We start from the raw sequence: 17191 nt of genomic DNA on the forward strand, positions 1-17191 counted from the left end.
CCGCTAGCGAGATCCACCGCCGCTGCCAGCATGGTGAGCGCGCCGCGACGGGGCCGGGGCCGCCGCCGCCCCGGTTCCCCCCCGGGGTGGGGGAGGGCAGAGAGCGCTGCGCAGCGTCCGCCGGCGGCGGCGGCGGGGCCGGATGGGCGTCCTGCCCGGCGCGTGACTGCAGCCCCGCGGCCGTTGAGGCCGTTGGAGCCCGGGCCGGGCCCAGGCGGGGTCCTCTGCCCTGAGGGCGGCCGCGGGCGCGGAGGTGCCGCGCCGTGGCGGAGCGGCAGAGACCTGGCTGGGCGGGCGCGGTTGCGAGGCGGCGGGGGAGAGGCCGCCCGCCCTGCCGCGCCTCCAGCGCCGCTCGCGCGCTTCCCGCCGCTCCCGCCCGGAGGGGCCGAGGCCCGGCCTCCCCAGGAGGATAAGCCTCTGGCCGAGGGAAGGCCCGCGACTGTGCCCTTGCCCTGAGGGGGAGGCGTCTGAGCCTCTCCAGCCCCCGCCCCCAACCCGGGTGGTGAATTGGGCGCGGGCCGTGGGCTTGTCCCGGGGGGGGGGGGAGAAGCGGTCGAGCTGACCTGTCTCTCTAAACGCAGTCTTGCCGAAGTTTTAACTCTTCCTTTAATTTCAGTAAGAGCATACATGAGGGCGTTTCTGCTGCCGAATTGGACGGTGTGCAATATTTGCAAGAAAACAAGTGGGAAAAAAGAACTTAAAAGTCTGCAAGTAGACACTTGATTTTAAATAATGAAGGATGCAATCCTAAATAGCATGTAAAGAGTTTGTAAATACAAAGACATCCACTTTTGTGTGCATGCTTTCCAAAGTGCTGCTGACTGATGCAGCCCTTATAAGATGGCATCCCCTCTTCACCTCTGGCTCAGATAAATTTGCTTCTACTCAGACGGAGTCTCTGTGCAGATGTTTTACTGGCTTAGCTACAAATGCCATTCCAAGCCAGCTAGGTTCAACTTTGGTTTTGGACTCTCCATAGAGTTTAACCTTGTTTATATCTTACATCTGATCCTCAGCAATGATGGGCAATACAATCTTGAGTCTTTTACAGTACTGGTAGAGGTCTCCCAGCACTAGGAATCCTGACACTATTAAACTGTGATATTTTGATAGTTTGTTAGGGGTGACTGCTGACTTTAAATTTATGTATGAGGACAAGTCTGCTTCTCCTGTTCCCCTGCCATCACCTCTTTAGAAAGCTGATCTTACTGGAAGACTTGCTTCCCACCTTCCTGGGGCAAAGGCTTTCTCCCTCTGTGTAGTCTTCTGAATGCCACACATCTCACAATGTCTGGCACTTTCCTAGAAGGAAAGAAGACAACCATCGTTTTGGGGAGAGGATGAGTTGCCATAGCCCTTTCCCTTTTCAGTGCTGAAGAGGCTTTACAATCATCACTGCTGCAGAGATAGAGGCAAAAATATGATGTTGTTAGTGACCGCGTAGTCTGTTCTGTGTGTGCAGTGACAGCACAAGCATATTGGAATTTAGTATCATACCCTTGCAAACGGACTTCTCATGTAGTGCCAAACATAAATAGCACTCGCCAGGTTGGTTCTGCAGCATCTTCTCAGCTGTGCTGAACTGACGTGTTTAGAGTTACACAAAGAACTGATTTGTCTTAGAAGGGATTTATTTTTTTACCCAGATTAGTGGCCTGACCCAGTTCGCAAGCAGAGAGCGGTACTGGTACAACTGAGGGAACGACTGACTGGGAGTAGGGGCTGCTTGAGCTGCCTCTAGCTGAGGGGGACATTCATATGGCCAGGGCTGTAGCATCAGCTAGTGTGTACTTAGAACTGTAACACTGCTCGAAAAATACTGTATAGTACCTGTGCTGCAGTTACCACTATTAGTAAACATTAATTAAGTATAGTTATCCAAGCAAGTATCACTGAAGTGACAGTAGAAATTTGATTTCAGTTAGTGCAATTTTTCTGGACACACCAGGTGTTGGAGCTGATGTTTGCACAAAACTTCCACAGAAATAGGCAGACTATAAATAAATATGATTCCTTTGATGCAAGGCCTTCATGGACACACTTCAGAATACCTGAAATAAGGTGCATTACTTTCTATTGCAGTCATTGAGCTAGGCTGGTGAAATTCAGTTTTCTATCTCATATTGTATTTGGGGTGCAAACTGAATTATATGATGTTATTTTGGAAAATATTCTGCCTCACTAGACACTAGTCTTAAACAGACACTGTGTATATTATGGTTAGATTGAGATGGTTCTATCATCAAAGTGTTGGAGTAGTTGATCTTTGGTTTAGGATGCTTTTGAAATGCAGGAAAAAAACCCAGTATGGAGTGTTTACGACTTTTATAACTGACTTTTTTGAGCTGGGTATTTATTAAAGTCTTAAAAGTCACCCTGACAAACTCTTTTAGTAACCAGTCTTTGTACTACCTAACAAATAGGTTTCAGTTTCTGTTTGTGTTATTTCTCCTCAGTGAAACAGACACAAAACTTTCAAGAGAAAACTTGCAACCTGATGTGATTAATTGCTATGGTCTTCTATTATTGCATAAGATGGAGGATTTGAAGCAGTAGTCAAAACTGGCAGGAACCAGACTGCACAGCCATTACTGAGATCATGCAATTACTAAGACAGCTCAGCAGGAAGCAATGCGCCTGCACACAGCTTTTTAGGCTGTTCAGATTCTATGCATCAATTACCCCCCTAATTTAGCGAGAGGGATCAGAAATTCTTACTTAGTTCTACCTTAGGTGGAACCGCTCAAAGTTACATGTCTTCTTGCTGCTGCTGAAGCACCCATGGGGAGCCACACTAATACAGCCTCGCCACGTTCATTTTAGCTTTCTGGGCAAGGGGACCAGCTGGGGCAGCCATGCAGGTGAGCGTATCTCCACGATATACAAGGCTGATGACTCCCTGGGGGAACGTCCCGGAAGGAAACTTGCCAGTTACATTGGTACATGCCTTTCCTCATTTGAATGAGCACAGATGAAAGCTAAACATAGGCAGTTTTGCCACCTGGTGAACTAGTATATATGCATGGCATTATATACCAGCAAGGTGGTCAGTCAAAGTACGTTAAACAGATAAACCCAGAATGGAGGCAAGTGATGCTATCTGGGATCTGAGCTTATATGATGCTTTATAAATAGTCTTCAAACTTGTGGGATGGGAATCAGTCTGGTAGATACTTATATTGCTTCATTGCTGCAATTAGTTATGCAACGAATTAAAGATTTATCTGGCAACTCTTAATAAATGGCATGGAAAATCTATCCCTTAGGAATCTTGGATAAAAGCTTCACTGAAAGATAACTTTATTGTTGCTCTGTAGCATACTTTTCTCCCGAGCAATTCTGAATTCACCATGTTATAGTCCAGCAGTGGCTAACAAGGTTACCTTTTCTTCTGAAGAGCAGGATAGCTGAAGAAGATTGGAGGATTTATAACTGAAGATTGAAGAAGATTGTACATAGATGTCAGTTTTCCTTTGTAGCTTAGGGCTGTGTAGTTTAGTCACTCAGAAGTAGATGGTCACTATAGGAAACTAAAATTTACTACCCAAATAAAAACTTTTATTCAGAAACCTCTAGATGACTTGTGTGCTTTTATATTCACAGTATTTTCTGAAAAGCTCCTTAACACAAGCATGTAACAATACAAGAAAAGGAAAAAAATGGCCATTTCTTGAAGACTGAAGTGCAGTTTGCATCAAGACAACAGAACAATTTGTGTTAACATAGGGAGGCCATTTTGGAATATGTAGCTGCTGTATCGCCACACTATTTTCAAAGAAAAAAAGTATTTGTATGGATGGGGCTTTCTTAATAGATGGGTAGAAGGTGCTGCTTTGAATAAAACAAACAAAATCGTTTATTCCCATTTGACCTGTTAGTCTAATGAAATACTACCTGCATTATAAAAGATAGTAGCAGTTGACTGTCACCCATTTATTTCAGATATTTATGAAGTGATTTGGGGGAAGATAGCTTGTAAAATTGACCCTGATTAGATACTATTTTTTAAAAGTTTGAAGTGGCAGTTTAGGTCCTCTATAGCATATTAAACGTAGCAGGGCTTATAGATATGGCATTCATTTTGTGAATTAAAGGTATTTATGAAGAGCTAACTTGGTATCTCATGAGAACTGATGAGGCAGAAAATAATAATTTACATGTTATAATTTGGGCCTTAGCAGTTCAGGAACAGTGATACTAAAATAGTGGAAGAAGCTGGGGCAGACAGATCAATTTCATGTATATTAAGTCTGCATTTTCTAAACAAGGATAAGATGGTATTTCCTTGCATAAGTCCATAAAAATAAAAAAATATAATATTATTGCATATGGTGTTTGCAGAGCAGCTCACTTACTAGTTAACAGTTTATAGTTAAAATACTAGAATGGAGTGTTACTATTGATCTAAAATTAATTATTCTCCAAATATTTTAGGCCTAAAAGTAACAATATAAAAAAACAAAAATGAAGCTTTAAGGTCACTTTATTTTGCAGTGTTGTGGTAAGTATTTAAATTATTTTACTACGTAAAAGATGTGATGAGACTTGTAATCAATTTTTCTGTTGCCTATGTTACCTTAAGCCTAAAAAGAAGTCAGTAGTAATGATTGAGTGATTGAGTCCATGAAGCTACTTTGGGATTTTTTAAATAGATGCTTTCTTCAAACCTGTTAGCTATAGGTATCGGCAGTCAGAATTTCAGAGCTTATATAGTACTACTTTTATATTGTAGGATTACATGTAAACTAGCAGAGTGTTGAAAATTTATGCCTCAAGGCATAAATTCCGTAGATGGAAATGTGTGAAGTCTCATTAAGGAAGAATGCTTCCCAGTCTACCATTGTGTGTTTGCTGAATCCATATTATTATATGCAGGTAAAACATAAAGAGTCTAAATTTTTACAGAAAACAACATTTCTGATTCTAGAAAATTGTTTTAAGCTAAATATACTAAATCTAGACATGCCCCATATTTTGTGTATGCTTTCAAATTACATATTCTATTGATTTTAAGCTCTATAGGCTGTAATAATCCAAATCCAAACTGTCAGAGAACTTACTGGTAGGAGAACAGGAGCCTGAAACACCCCTTCTTGTCAATCAGACTTTTAGAGATTTCTTTAGAATTTACTGCTTTACTTGTAGTTCCCTATAATAATCAAAAACTACCCAGATGAACTCTATGACAGGGAATAGCTATCAGCTGGGTAGAATATAGACCTGAGCAACACCCTTTACCTGCTATATATTTAGGCCATATGAGGTACTTTCTTTCTCTAAAATGGCTGCTACCCCTGGAGGTAGTGATGCTAACCAGGTACATGTTTTCTTGGTTTCTTTTTAATAAAATGGAAATACTAGTTTTTTCAGCAAAAGTCAGATTTGGTTTTGTGTGTATGGTAGTGCTTTTTAAAATTGAAGCTTCAGCTGCTGATTTTCCACATTTAGAAAGCTTTTTATGGTTGTACTGTGGTCAGATAATAAAATAAGGTTACAAAGTACACCTTTTGGAGCTCTTTGTATTAAGTTCTTTGTCCTTATTTAAATTTTAATCTGTTTCTTGCTGGCTAATTTTTTTAGTGAGGTGAATGTTACTGTCCTAAATTTATAAGAAGGTGGAGGATGCGGTACATGCCACTACTTGACTGCTTTCTAGCTTTTAGAGCTTTTTAAAATCTTTTTACATTGGAAACTGCTTCATACCCAAGTTGATCATTTTAACTATAGAAATACTTTGGGCTAGGTTTATGGTGATTAATTGGGGAAAAAAAAAATAATTATACATCTTTCTTAAGTCACTGTTTCATTGCTAATGGAAATTTGTTTTGAAGTGTGTAGTGCTGAAGATGTCTAACTAAGGGAAAAATAAACTTTTTTCTGTGATTCAAAGACAAGAGAAAGGTGGTGTGGTGTCTGCGTGGCTATGTTTAACTAACTGGTCTTTTGTTTTCTTGATGGTAAACAAAATTTCAAGATCAGCAAATATTATAAGAGGAGCTGCTGAGAAAGTGATTTAAGTGTGTTGTTGTTTTGTAGTGTAAAACTTCTAAGAGTTATTTGTATTTAAAAATTTATAAATCTGTTTTCCCTTTTACTAGGATATCCGGAAATTCTTCGGTGTTGTACCTCCTGGAAAGCGACAAGAATGTGAGACTGTGAAAAAGAGTGAAAAAATTAAAAATGGTGAAGGACCTTCAAGTGGGAAGAAAAAGGGAAAGGAGGCAAAGGTTAGTTTTGTTTTTCTTATTTGTGAAGTGTTTGGTTTCTCTAACATAGGATTGTTTGTATCTCTAGCAATTTTTAGAGTCATAGTTCTTCCCATATACTCAAAAACCAGACTATGTTTCAGCTGTTCTTATAGGCATGGGAGGAAATTACCACTTAATATTAACTTCTAGCAGCAAAACTTTGTAGGTGGTGGAGAAAACTGCTAATGTTAAAAATACTTGGGTTGTAGGGCAAAGGAGAGGTAGGTAGAAGTTGTTATGGCTAGGTGCTAATGTAGGAACAATCTAATGTATTTGAAGCTCTAGCCATAGTTCTCTAAGTAGCTCTGCTTATTGAATTTTTAATTTAATTAAGATCAAGGCTTACACACAGTAGATGCAGACATATCATAAAGATGTCATGCTTCCAAGTAAGTCTGTGGTGTAGGTGCCCTCTGATCAGTTTTTTTAACCATGTGGTTTTTAAACACCTGTGGGGGAAACATTAACACTGCCTTTCTTGGTCAGGGTCACTTATGTAAACCTGTCACAAAGACCACATTTTGTAAAATGACAGGTTAAAATTAGATCGGGTTCTCCCTCAGAGTACTTTTCATGTTAATCATCTGAACTGGTATTAAAAAGAAAGGAGTGGCTAGAGAGGGCCTTAAAATCACTTAGCGAATGAAAGGATTTCTAATAGGATGGAATGTTTAATGTGAAGCATCACAATCAAGAAGTTGTTAATAAAATATCTTAGCTGTGTAATTTCATTGTTTCAATGTGAAAATAAAGGACCATTCAGTGGAACTGAAAGACATAGCAATTATCTTATGTGATCTATTATTTTTACTTTGCAATTCTCCAGTTGTATCAAGGATTTAACAGGTTTCAGATTAGAATTGAATGTGGCTATAAAATGTGTAGTTATGTTTATCTAGAATTGTATTTTTAGAAGCATTTACAGCTGTGTATGACTACAAAACAAGCATAGTTGGTAGTTTGATAGGCCCAGGAAACTTCCTGTCTGTGCAGCTTATGTTTTTTTCTAAATATCTAAAACTTGTCAATCTCTGAGAAAAAAAAAAAAACCCAGAAAAAATCCTTGAAACAGTTTAATACTGGCTGCTGCTAGATAGAACACGTTTGTCGACTGTGACCATTGGTGCAATCTCGTACGGTAGTTGCACTGCTTAACGGGTGAGAGGATAAGCTGCAAGCAACCAGGAGGCTGAATAAGAAATCAGTCTAGCTTCAACCGTTATGTATTTTTCCTTTTTCAGTTGGCTATATTTTACCCTGAAGTTACGTCAAAGTCTGGTGGTTGCAGCAAAGCCATATCCAGAATGGAACCAAAAGTGAAAGCTGAATTCTGTAAAAGTAACTTATTGGCCTGTACCACCTCTATTTCTGGTGGGCCCATGCAATTTCTTTTTTGGATTAAAAATTGGAAGTGCTCGAAAATGTGTTTGATTTACTTTAATTGGTATTAAACTTGTTCTCAACATAATCATCTGTAGTTTGCTTGGAGCAGATTTCGTTTTACTGCTGCAGTTTCTTCCTTATTTCCCCTGCTCTGCACCTTTCCCTCTCCCACTCATGAGTTAGTGCAAGAGTGTTTGTAAATGTAGTATTGGGAAGTAAATAATTTCTGTTAGAATTTGTGTGAAACTCGTAAGTTTGAATGTGGAGCTGAGTAAAAGCTTGAAGGACCTGTTTACTGGTTGAACTAAAGGGCTGTTACTCTTAGGTGAATAATTCACCCAGTGAAGATGATTCCAAACAGAAGCGGACAAACAAGAAAAGAAGAATAATCTACGATTCAGGTAGAGTTCACAGTTCTTTCTGAATGCTCCTTTATATCTTTTGCATCAACATTCAAGGTCAATTAGGTAAATGGTACATCTGAAAGAAAGCTGTGGTTTGTTTTGTTAGTAAATGCAATTAAAAACATTTTTCACAGTAATTATTGCTGGATAGCTAAATATATTTGATAAGAATAAGAGTGCAGTGCGTGCCGTGCATGTTAGATACAGTGCAAAGTAACTCTTAACAAAACCTCTGTTAAAAAACAAAATCAAAAACTCACCAAAAAAAACCCCACCAAAAAAAAAAAGTTCAGATAGTAAATTCTATCAGAACTCCAGAACTTTTTTGTTTGTTATGAAGACATTTATAAATTGTGGGGAGTTTTAGGCTTCCTGTTCTGTTAGGGATAAATAACATCCTATGCTGGGTACAGGAGGCTGATCATATGCTATAATTTCACATTTCTGTGCATTGTGTGAACATAATATCGGAGATTGTTTGAAAAGGCTAACTTGTGTTTCCATATGTGTCTTTCTCTATTAAAAAAATCTAGTAAATGTTCATATAATAGTTTTAAATTTACAGTATGGAACATGCAGAATATAATTTAAAGCACTGCTATCACGTTCTAAAAATATTCTCTGAAATAATAAGGGAAACCCCTTTTATAGCACTTATATATCTGGAAAAAAAGAAAAAAGCACCCCCCCCAACCAAAAAAAAAACCCCAAACCCTTGCCTGTCAAGTTATGTTAGTTTAATTTAAAAGACTGAAATTTCTAGTTTGATCTTGCTGAGCTGTTATGTCACTTAATCCTTCTTTGATTGGATTCTGAATCTTTAATATTTTGTTGTGGAACTGTAAGAAAGATTGCAGGAGCTTCTACAGTTTTTGACTACTGAAGACTTTAGCTTGAATTTTAGAAGTAACCTTCTCAACCATAGAAGATTGCTTCTTTTGTAAAAGAAAAATTATTGCACAAACATCTGTCAGAATAATGCTATTGTATATAGAAAACTATGATCAAATCTTCAGATGAACTGTTCTATAAGCAGTTCCTGTTTAGCAGTGAGGAATAGCAGTAGAGATATTTCTGCATTAAAAGGTACAGTACAAAAGTAATATATAACTCAACTGCTACCTTTAAGTGCTAATACTGTCTGGAGATTTTGCAAGTTCTAGCCTGTTAGTAGTAGGAGAGCAAAAGAGAAACAGTGCTCTAAGTTCTCGAAGATGGAAAAGTGTGTGTGTTCTGTTTATTTGTTTTTTTTAATAATTACAATATCTATTAGTGTTTGTCATGGAAGAAGTTAGGCTCTGAAGGGTAGTCTTCTGTTACACTTGCTAGTTGTCTCGGCTTCTTCAGTTTGTCCTGCTTGCTCATTTGGATGTTGGCATACATAATCCACAGTGGTGTAAGTCTGGCATCTTGACAACTTTTGGGACATGGAGAATGGTCGGTGAGGTGAATGGCAGTCTACCAGTGTTCTGCAAAATCAAGAGCACAACTTCAGTGATCTGGTTGAGCCTGTTGTTAGCTTTTGGAATAGGTGTTGTGGAATACACCAGCATAATATAGTATTATATAAATTTAATCAGGTTAATGAATCTATGTTAAAAGTTTGTTGTGGTGTTTTTTGGGTTGTTTTTTGGTGGGTGTTTTGGGGTTTTTTGGTTTTTGGGGGGTGTGGGGTTTTTTTAGTAATCTGATGTGGTACTCTGAACAGTTGCATTCCTTTTGGGAAAGGTTTTTATACAGGTATAGCAGTTCTTGGAATAAGTAACAAAGTATTTCTTATTATATAAACAAAAACCACTGTTTAGACTGAGCTCTGACCAAATTTTCATTTAGTCATATATATGCTGGAATAAATGATGGCTAGGCTATTAGCTGATGGAGAAAAATGAAGTTGTGCTCTGACCTTCCATATCCTATCTTTTTCTCACTCAGTTGAATATATGTGAAAGCATGTTAACTAATGTTATGTGATCTATTACTTAAAGCCTGTGTGTATGTGGAGGAAATCTACATTTACGTTGTGGTCAAAATACAGATTCAGAAGAGGAGGTGCAGTCAGTGAAAAAATCCAAGAAGCCATCTGAGAAAAAAGCAGCTACTTCAAAACTTGGTAAAGTTCTAAAGCAGGATCCTGTTGTTTATATTTCAGAGACAGGTAATGGAAGAAATATATCATTATATGTTCAGCTGTAGTGGGGTGGATTATGTTACAAATGGGATGGATTGTTTGACTGATACACTCTTAAATAAGACCGTAAAACCTAATATTGAGAAAGACAAATGATGTTCTCCTTAAAGAAGCTAACCAAAAGCACTTCAGTTTAGCCTCAAGTATTGTAAAGTCAGGAGCAGGGTAAAATTGAGGTGACATTGGGTAGTGGCTTAGGTTGATTTAAATAGGCATATAATTTCATGAGCTAACACTTCTCTGCTGAAGAGTATTCCACCGGGGAAGGAGTTAAGTAAAGGAAGCATTTATAATATAGTTAAACTGCTTGCTCACTTTTAAGTGTCTGTTGGCTACCATAAATAGGTTTGAAAACCTGGATTTTTCTTGGTATATGACTTTCCATGTCTTTAATCTCTGCCTAATATGTTGGTGACTGCAAAAGTTCTTGGGTTTTGTGTTTTACTTCCTTATCAACACAAACAATTTTTCTGAAAAAATATTATTTGTCTATTGGACATTTAGGAAGAACCAGAACTGGAAAAAACAATCACAACAAAAACTTGCATTATACCTTGTATATACCATACTTCTCAGTCTTGGATTTCAGCTTTCTAAATTCTGGAGCTATTTTTGCTCTTGGGGAAAGGAGTGAGTGTAATTAACCATTTTTGATCATTTTCAGTTCTCCTGTAGCCTTCTGAAAAGATTGTGACAGTGATTAACTGCGAAGTTCTCAGAGTTTTGTTTAGATTTATTCTCCTCTTTAGAAGCTGTATAGTTAAACTAAAACCACAATCTTAACTCAAGCCATAAGTACCATTCAACTGAACAGAGAAGGGCAAATTCTGTCAGTTTGACTGAAGAGACTTATGCATTAATTTGTTTTCATTGTTTGCATGGTTGTTGTTCCTTAGTACTGCTGTCAGTGTTGCTTTTTGTGTGATTCTTGACCTTGGTGCTCTCAAGAACAGTTTGACTGCGAAGTGACAGGGGAGACATTCATCTACTGTTACAGGAGTTTCATCCTGCAGAATTCTCATTAAACATGTTTCCTTCCCAGCTCTAAACCAAAAAACTGATAGTGACTTTTCTGCTGCCCCCTTCCCCCATGTTCTTAATTCTATCGTGAAGCAGTTTTGTTTCCAATTACTTACTTCATATTGTACATTTTCCTCTACTAAATTGTAGATGTTATGAAAAAGTTTCAGTGGCATTAGCTACTGTTGTTTGATAGGTGAACATCAGTTTATGTAGACTCGGTCTTTCTTATTTATGAATCGAGCATCCCTAAAGGTATGCCACCAGCATAGCGGAAAGTACTCAGCTTTTGTGAATTCTGTAAAAATACATCTGTGGAAGAAAATTAGCAGGGCTTCTAATATTTAGCTTAATATTTCAGTACTTCTTGAAGATGGACTTTAACACTTCTTTTTTGGCATCTGAGAACAGTTGGCTGAATGTGTATGCATGTGCATTTTTTGTTAGGTAGAGTTGTGTGTTCTGAGTTTTTTGGGCTTTTTTTGAATACATTTGAAATACACGAGTGCAACTTCAGGGCTGCTTTTACTACTGGTTGTTCTCTTATTCCATCTTAACTAAGAGATCTGTTGGTGGCACTTAAGCAAAGATTAAGACCATATGTGGGCTGAAAGAATTCGCTTATTAAGATTCTGATGATAGGATGTATTTGATTCCTGTCTTACTGAATGACATAGATTGGAAGCATCTTGAATTCGACTCAGTTAATTTGATAAATTAGAAGCTTTTTGAATGGTCTGCTGTTCAGAGCTGAGAGCTTCCTGACTTAAATCTCTTGTCATGTTAGGTTCATTCTTCTCTGATTTGCTTTTAAAACCTAAAGGTCTCTCTCTGCACTGGATCTATTGTAACTTCACCTTGATTTGTTATAATGCAGATAAACTTAGGTATTTTGATAGCGGATACTGGTTACCATACTCTGATCACCTATGGAATACAAGCTGTGGAATTTCCTGAGAGTTTCAACACTAGGTGGACACATTTTGGTCGCAAAGGTATTTCTTATAGTTTGTGATGCATCTCTCTCGGTACTATAACTCAGGCTTGAAGTGAGAAAGACTTATGCTTTTTGTCAGTTGCTGCTGAGGTTAGATGTACTTACTACATCTGGTCTGAGTTCAGCTGAGGCTGTAACTATCAGGTCTTCTGTATTTGTCTCCTACAGTAGAGTTCTTTACTAGCCACAGGACTTCCCCTGTATGGATTCTTAGTAACTGTGATAAAATTAACAGATGAAATGCAAATCTATTTTGATAAAACATGTTTTTTAAGTGTTAGAATTCCAGGAGTTCTTCTGTGATCTGTCTTTGAGTTTTAGCATATGTATTTGGAAAAGTGGACACAGTCCTTGGGTATAGTATTTTTTGGTAGAATCATAGAATCGTTTAGGTTGAAAAAGACCTTTAAGATCATCCAGTCCAACCATTAACCTAACATTACCAAGTCCACACGAAACCAATTAAGGGTAGACTAGACTAAACCATGTCCCAAAGTGCCACGTCTACCCGTTTTTTGAACACCTCCAGGGATGGTGACTCCACCACCTCTCTGGGCAGCCTGTTCCAATGCTTGACCACCCTTTCCGTGAATAAATTTTTCCTAATATCCAACCTAAACCTCCCCTGGCGCAGCTTGAGCCCATTTCCTCTCGTCCTATCGCTAGCTACTTGGGAGAAGAGACCAACACCCACCTCACTACAACCTCCTTTCAGGTAGTTGTAGAGAGTGATAAGGTCTCCCCTCAGCCTCCTTTTCTCCAGGCTAAACAACCCCAGTTCCCTCAGCCACTCCTCATAGGACTTGTGCTCTAGACCCTTCACCAGCCTTGTTGCCCTTCTCTGGACATGCTCCAGCACCTCAATGTCTTTCTTGTAGTGAGGGGCCCAAAACTGGACACAGTATTCCAGGTGCGGCCTCACCAGTGCCGAGTACAGGGGCACAATCACCTCCCTGCTCCTGCTGGCCACACTATTCCTGATACAGGCCAGGATGCTGTTGGCCTTCTTGGCCACTTGGGCACACTGCTGGCTCATGTTCAGCTGGCTGTCGACCAACACCCCCAGGTCCTTTTTGGCCAGGCAGCTTTCCAGCCACTCTTCCCCAAGCCTGTAGCATTGCATGGGGTTGTTGTGACCCAAGTGCAGGACCCGGCACTTGGCCTTGTTAAACCTCATACAGTTGGCCTCGGCCCATCAATCCAGCCTGTCCAGGTCCCTCTGCAGGGCCATCCTACCCTTGAGCAGATCAACACTCCCACCCAGTTTGGTGTCATCTGCAAACTTACTGAGGGTGCACTCAATCCCCTCATCCAGATCATCGATAAAGATATTAAACAAGACTGGCCCCAAAATGGAGCCCTGGGGAACACTGCTTGTGACTGGCTGCCAGCTGGACTTAACTCCATTCACCAGAACTCTCTGGGCTCTGCCACCCAGCCAGTTTTTTACCCAGCGAAGAGTATGCCCGTCCAACCCATGAGCTGCCAGCTTCCCAAGGAGAATGCTATGGGAGACGGTGTCAAAAGGCTTTGCTAAAGTCCAGGTAAATGGTAAGATCATTACTGAACATTAACATTGCCTCCCTATAATCATACCATGTATTTTTAAAACAGAAAAGGATTGTTTGCTGCAGTATCCCATTAGAGGTGTGGCTCAGCTGGTTTTTTTTCTATACCTTGTTCCTCTTTAGGCTCTTTTCAGAATCACCGTTTCTAAGATGGGTTGTGCTTATTTTACTTGTCCTAGATATTTGACCTGGGATTTAGCTGTACTATGTTATGTTTTCAAATGAGCTCAGTTTTCCACCCTGAACACTTTATCTATCTTGTTTGTCCTTTTACTCAAAACTTTGTTTCCTTTGACAGTTTTGCCAACAATTCTGTCCTAATTAAAAAGTATCTTTAACAGCATTGATCCCAGAGTAGGTAAATGATCAGATTCCCTCAGAATAAACAGTACATATTTAGGTTGATTATGCAATTCAAGGTGGTGTAATCAAGTTTTTTTGCATAGGGATACCATGGGAACACGGGTCAAGGTTATTAGTGAAATCCCTGAAACCACAGCTCAAGGTTACTCTTATCTGAAGAGTCTTAAGTACACACAAAGTTGACCTAATAGTCTATGACTAAAACAATGCCTTTATAACCTTCAGACTTAATGCTTGAATTTTGTTTATATTTAATCTGTACAAATTGTTTTTTCAGCTTATTGGAACTGTCAAGCTGAGTGTGTTTTAATGGTATTGATACAGCTATTGACTTGAGATAAACATGTTTTATAAGAATAATAGGAATATAGGAACAGAAAAGATCCTAATGAAATTTGTAGGCATTTGTCCTTTTCCTGTTTTTAGTGTTATGCAGCTGAAAACTTAAACTAAGAATACGCTTGTTGGACTTGCTCAAAAGTCAGAATCTCATTCTCAAGAGCTCTGTCTGTGGCAATGTGTTTCAAAGTCTTTTAGCATCAAGTAGTTGGTAGAAGCTTGGTTGTTAATTGCCTCAACCTATTTTTCAATTCCATTTGAAACTTTCTTCCTGTTGCTCAGATTTCTTTTCAGCTCTTCTAACTATGTGGGATACTGCTTTCTTGAAAAATGTTGGGGGAATTCACTTTTTGGTTTGTATAAGAGTGGATTGATGAGATTATTGCGTTGCTTTGTTTCTTATTAGCTTGTGAAGTTGCCTTTTTCCTTTCTTAAAAAGACAAAAAAATAAAGCAAGAATAGTTGCTCTTTGTAATTCTATAAGAAATACTTTATTGAAACAAATGTAATTTAAATAAATATTTAGTTTACTGATGGCCAAAGATAAAGTGAAATTATTCTAGCAGGTAACGGGGGTGAAAAAAAGAGCCTTTTTTTGTTGCTAGAACAGTCTTAGTGGATTGGGAAAAAATCTAAATGTTTGTTGTATTTGTTAAAATAACACTTGGTTTGACTGTTCAGTGAAGTATGGAACCTTGAGCTTTGTTTGTAGAAGATGACCTGTTATTATGTTGCGTTGAGCCTCATCTGGTTTCATCACAGGTTATTTGGCAGGAATTGTGACTTCACTTTTAGTGACTACTTAATCTTTTCATATACATTGTGTAGAGGTAATTATGCATATGTAGCAATTGCCTTGCTTGCTTGAATATTGCAAAATACAACTTTAAAAAAAAAAAAAAAGCCTTGTTCTAGTCTAGGATGAATTATTTATAAAGCTAGAAAAAACAAAGTGGTAGAAACAAGAGTAGGTTTGTAGGTTACTCTGTTCCTTGAGAGCTTAGAAAACAGGACAAGAAGAATAGCTTGTGAATGTACTTGCTGAATATAGACTCTTTTAATATAGAGAATATTGGGGTGGTGGGGAAACAAACCAACCCCAAAAAACAGCAGAAAAAAGTCAGTTAAGTGCTAGTACTGGTGGCCAAAAAGAAGTCCCCGCATCCAAATGCTGGTTCAAATGAGCAGCACATTGTCAGTGAATAAGCATGTCTTGTACTGAAACATTTCATAGGGGAATAAAAAATTGTCACTGTTGCTTCCTGGGCAATACTAGTGCTGTATATACTTATGGAGATGGCTATACTTACGCGACAGTGCGTGAAGGTGATAAGTAGTGCTCTGTGTTACCAGCTTTCCTCCAAAGTGTTTTATCAAAGGACAGTTAAGAATATGTAGCTGAACCTTAAGGGAGTTTGACTTGAAATGCACTTGAGGAGTGAGAGTATAGGTTCTGGCAGAAATCCTATAGAGAAGCAGGGGCTAGTGTTGCAGAGGACAACGTAAGAGGTATTCAGGAGTGAGCCCCATTAAAATGACTTTGGTTAAGTTTGGGAATACCAACAGTACGACACAAGGGTCCTGTAATGGTAAATGTGCTGTTGTACTCAAGCTCTTAAGTGGTGAGAGGAATGCTGTATAACCATAGTAAATGTATGATAGTATCTGGAGTTGCCTCCCTGAATAGGGGAGTATGTGGAAACCAGAGGTGTGGATGAAGTAAAATTTAATCTTATTCTTAGAGGTGACCTTTTTCCTTTTCTCTGCAGAATCTAGGATAACAGCAATATTGAGAAATAAATGTGGTAACTTCTGAATAAAAAATTAATAGGATTCATTTATCAGAAGACAGAGTGATTACATTAGAATTACTTTGTCAGCCTGTATTTCAAATGTGGCAGGACATGAAATATGTAAATTACAGTTCAATCTCTGTAGCAATTGATGTTAGATTTGAGGATTTTAATAATGGGCATGTTGTTGCACTTATTTTTACAAGTACGTGGCCATCTTTTACTACTTTTTGGAGGTGTGTTAAAAGATGTTCTGGTCAAGCAGTTGGCTAACCGTAGTATTGTGCTGTTCACTTGATATGTTTGGATTGCAAAATGATTGTTCTAATTGTCAATTTAATTTGAGGAAACTTTCTGGAAAAATAATTCTCATATATACTTCATGGTTGCTCTTTCTTTAAAAAATGGCTTCTGTGTGAAAGGTATTGATTCTCTAGGCTGCTTTCAATATATTGAAGCCCAAACTATTTTTTAATCTGTTTAGAAAAGGAAATGGGTTTCTTTTCAAACAGAATTTTTTTTTTTTAGTAGAACTGTAAGTGTTTGGGTTGTTAATGTATGTGGATTTTAATGGGAAATATAATGGCATGAAATACCACTCTATAAAAAAGCTTTAGGCATGTAGCAGACTGGACGTGTGAGCCTTCTTAAATGGAGGCATTGGCAGCTCCATGTGCTGTTACTCTACATTACAATTTAAGATCAAATTAATTATTTTGCCATTTAATTTGGATGCTGGAGTTAATGCTTTTTAATCCCTTTCTCCCCCTGGAAAGCAGTATGAAGTAAATTCTCCTTTTTCTGGTAGCTGAATGCAGAAGTTACCTTGGATAAGTGTGGTAAATCTATTTTAAATTAAGGAACTGAGATGGTATCCTTAATCCAGTG

At 38.6% G+C, this 17191-nt stretch overlaps 1 protein-coding gene across 3 annotated transcripts in view; it reads left to right on the forward strand.

Moving 5' to 3' along the window:
- Nucleotides 1-17191, forward strand: part of RFC1 (replication factor C subunit 1) — a 44943-nt gene continuing 27752 nt past the window's right edge. Inside the window, exons 1-4 of one of the 3 annotated variants that reach the window (XM_075709770.1) lie at nucleotides 1-33; nucleotides 6099-6227; nucleotides 7957-8032; nucleotides 10071-10190. In XM_075709770.1, the coding sequence (XP_075565885.1) occupies nucleotides 31-33; nucleotides 6099-6227; nucleotides 7957-8032; nucleotides 10071-10190 (328 nt within the window). In that variant the 5' untranslated portion in view covers nucleotides 1-30. The remainder of the gene's footprint in view (nucleotides 34-6098; nucleotides 6228-7956; nucleotides 8033-10070; nucleotides 10191-17191) is intronic. The other 2 variants (XM_075709771.1, XM_075709772.1) reach the window with 2 other exon arrangements.

The sequence above is a fragment of the Pelecanus crispus genome, chromosome 4 (assembly GCF_030463565.1).
Source record: "Pelecanus crispus isolate bPelCri1 chromosome 4, bPelCri1.pri, whole genome shotgun sequence".
NCBI classification, from domain to species: Eukaryota; Metazoa; Chordata; class Aves; order Pelecaniformes; family Pelecanidae; genus Pelecanus; species Pelecanus crispus.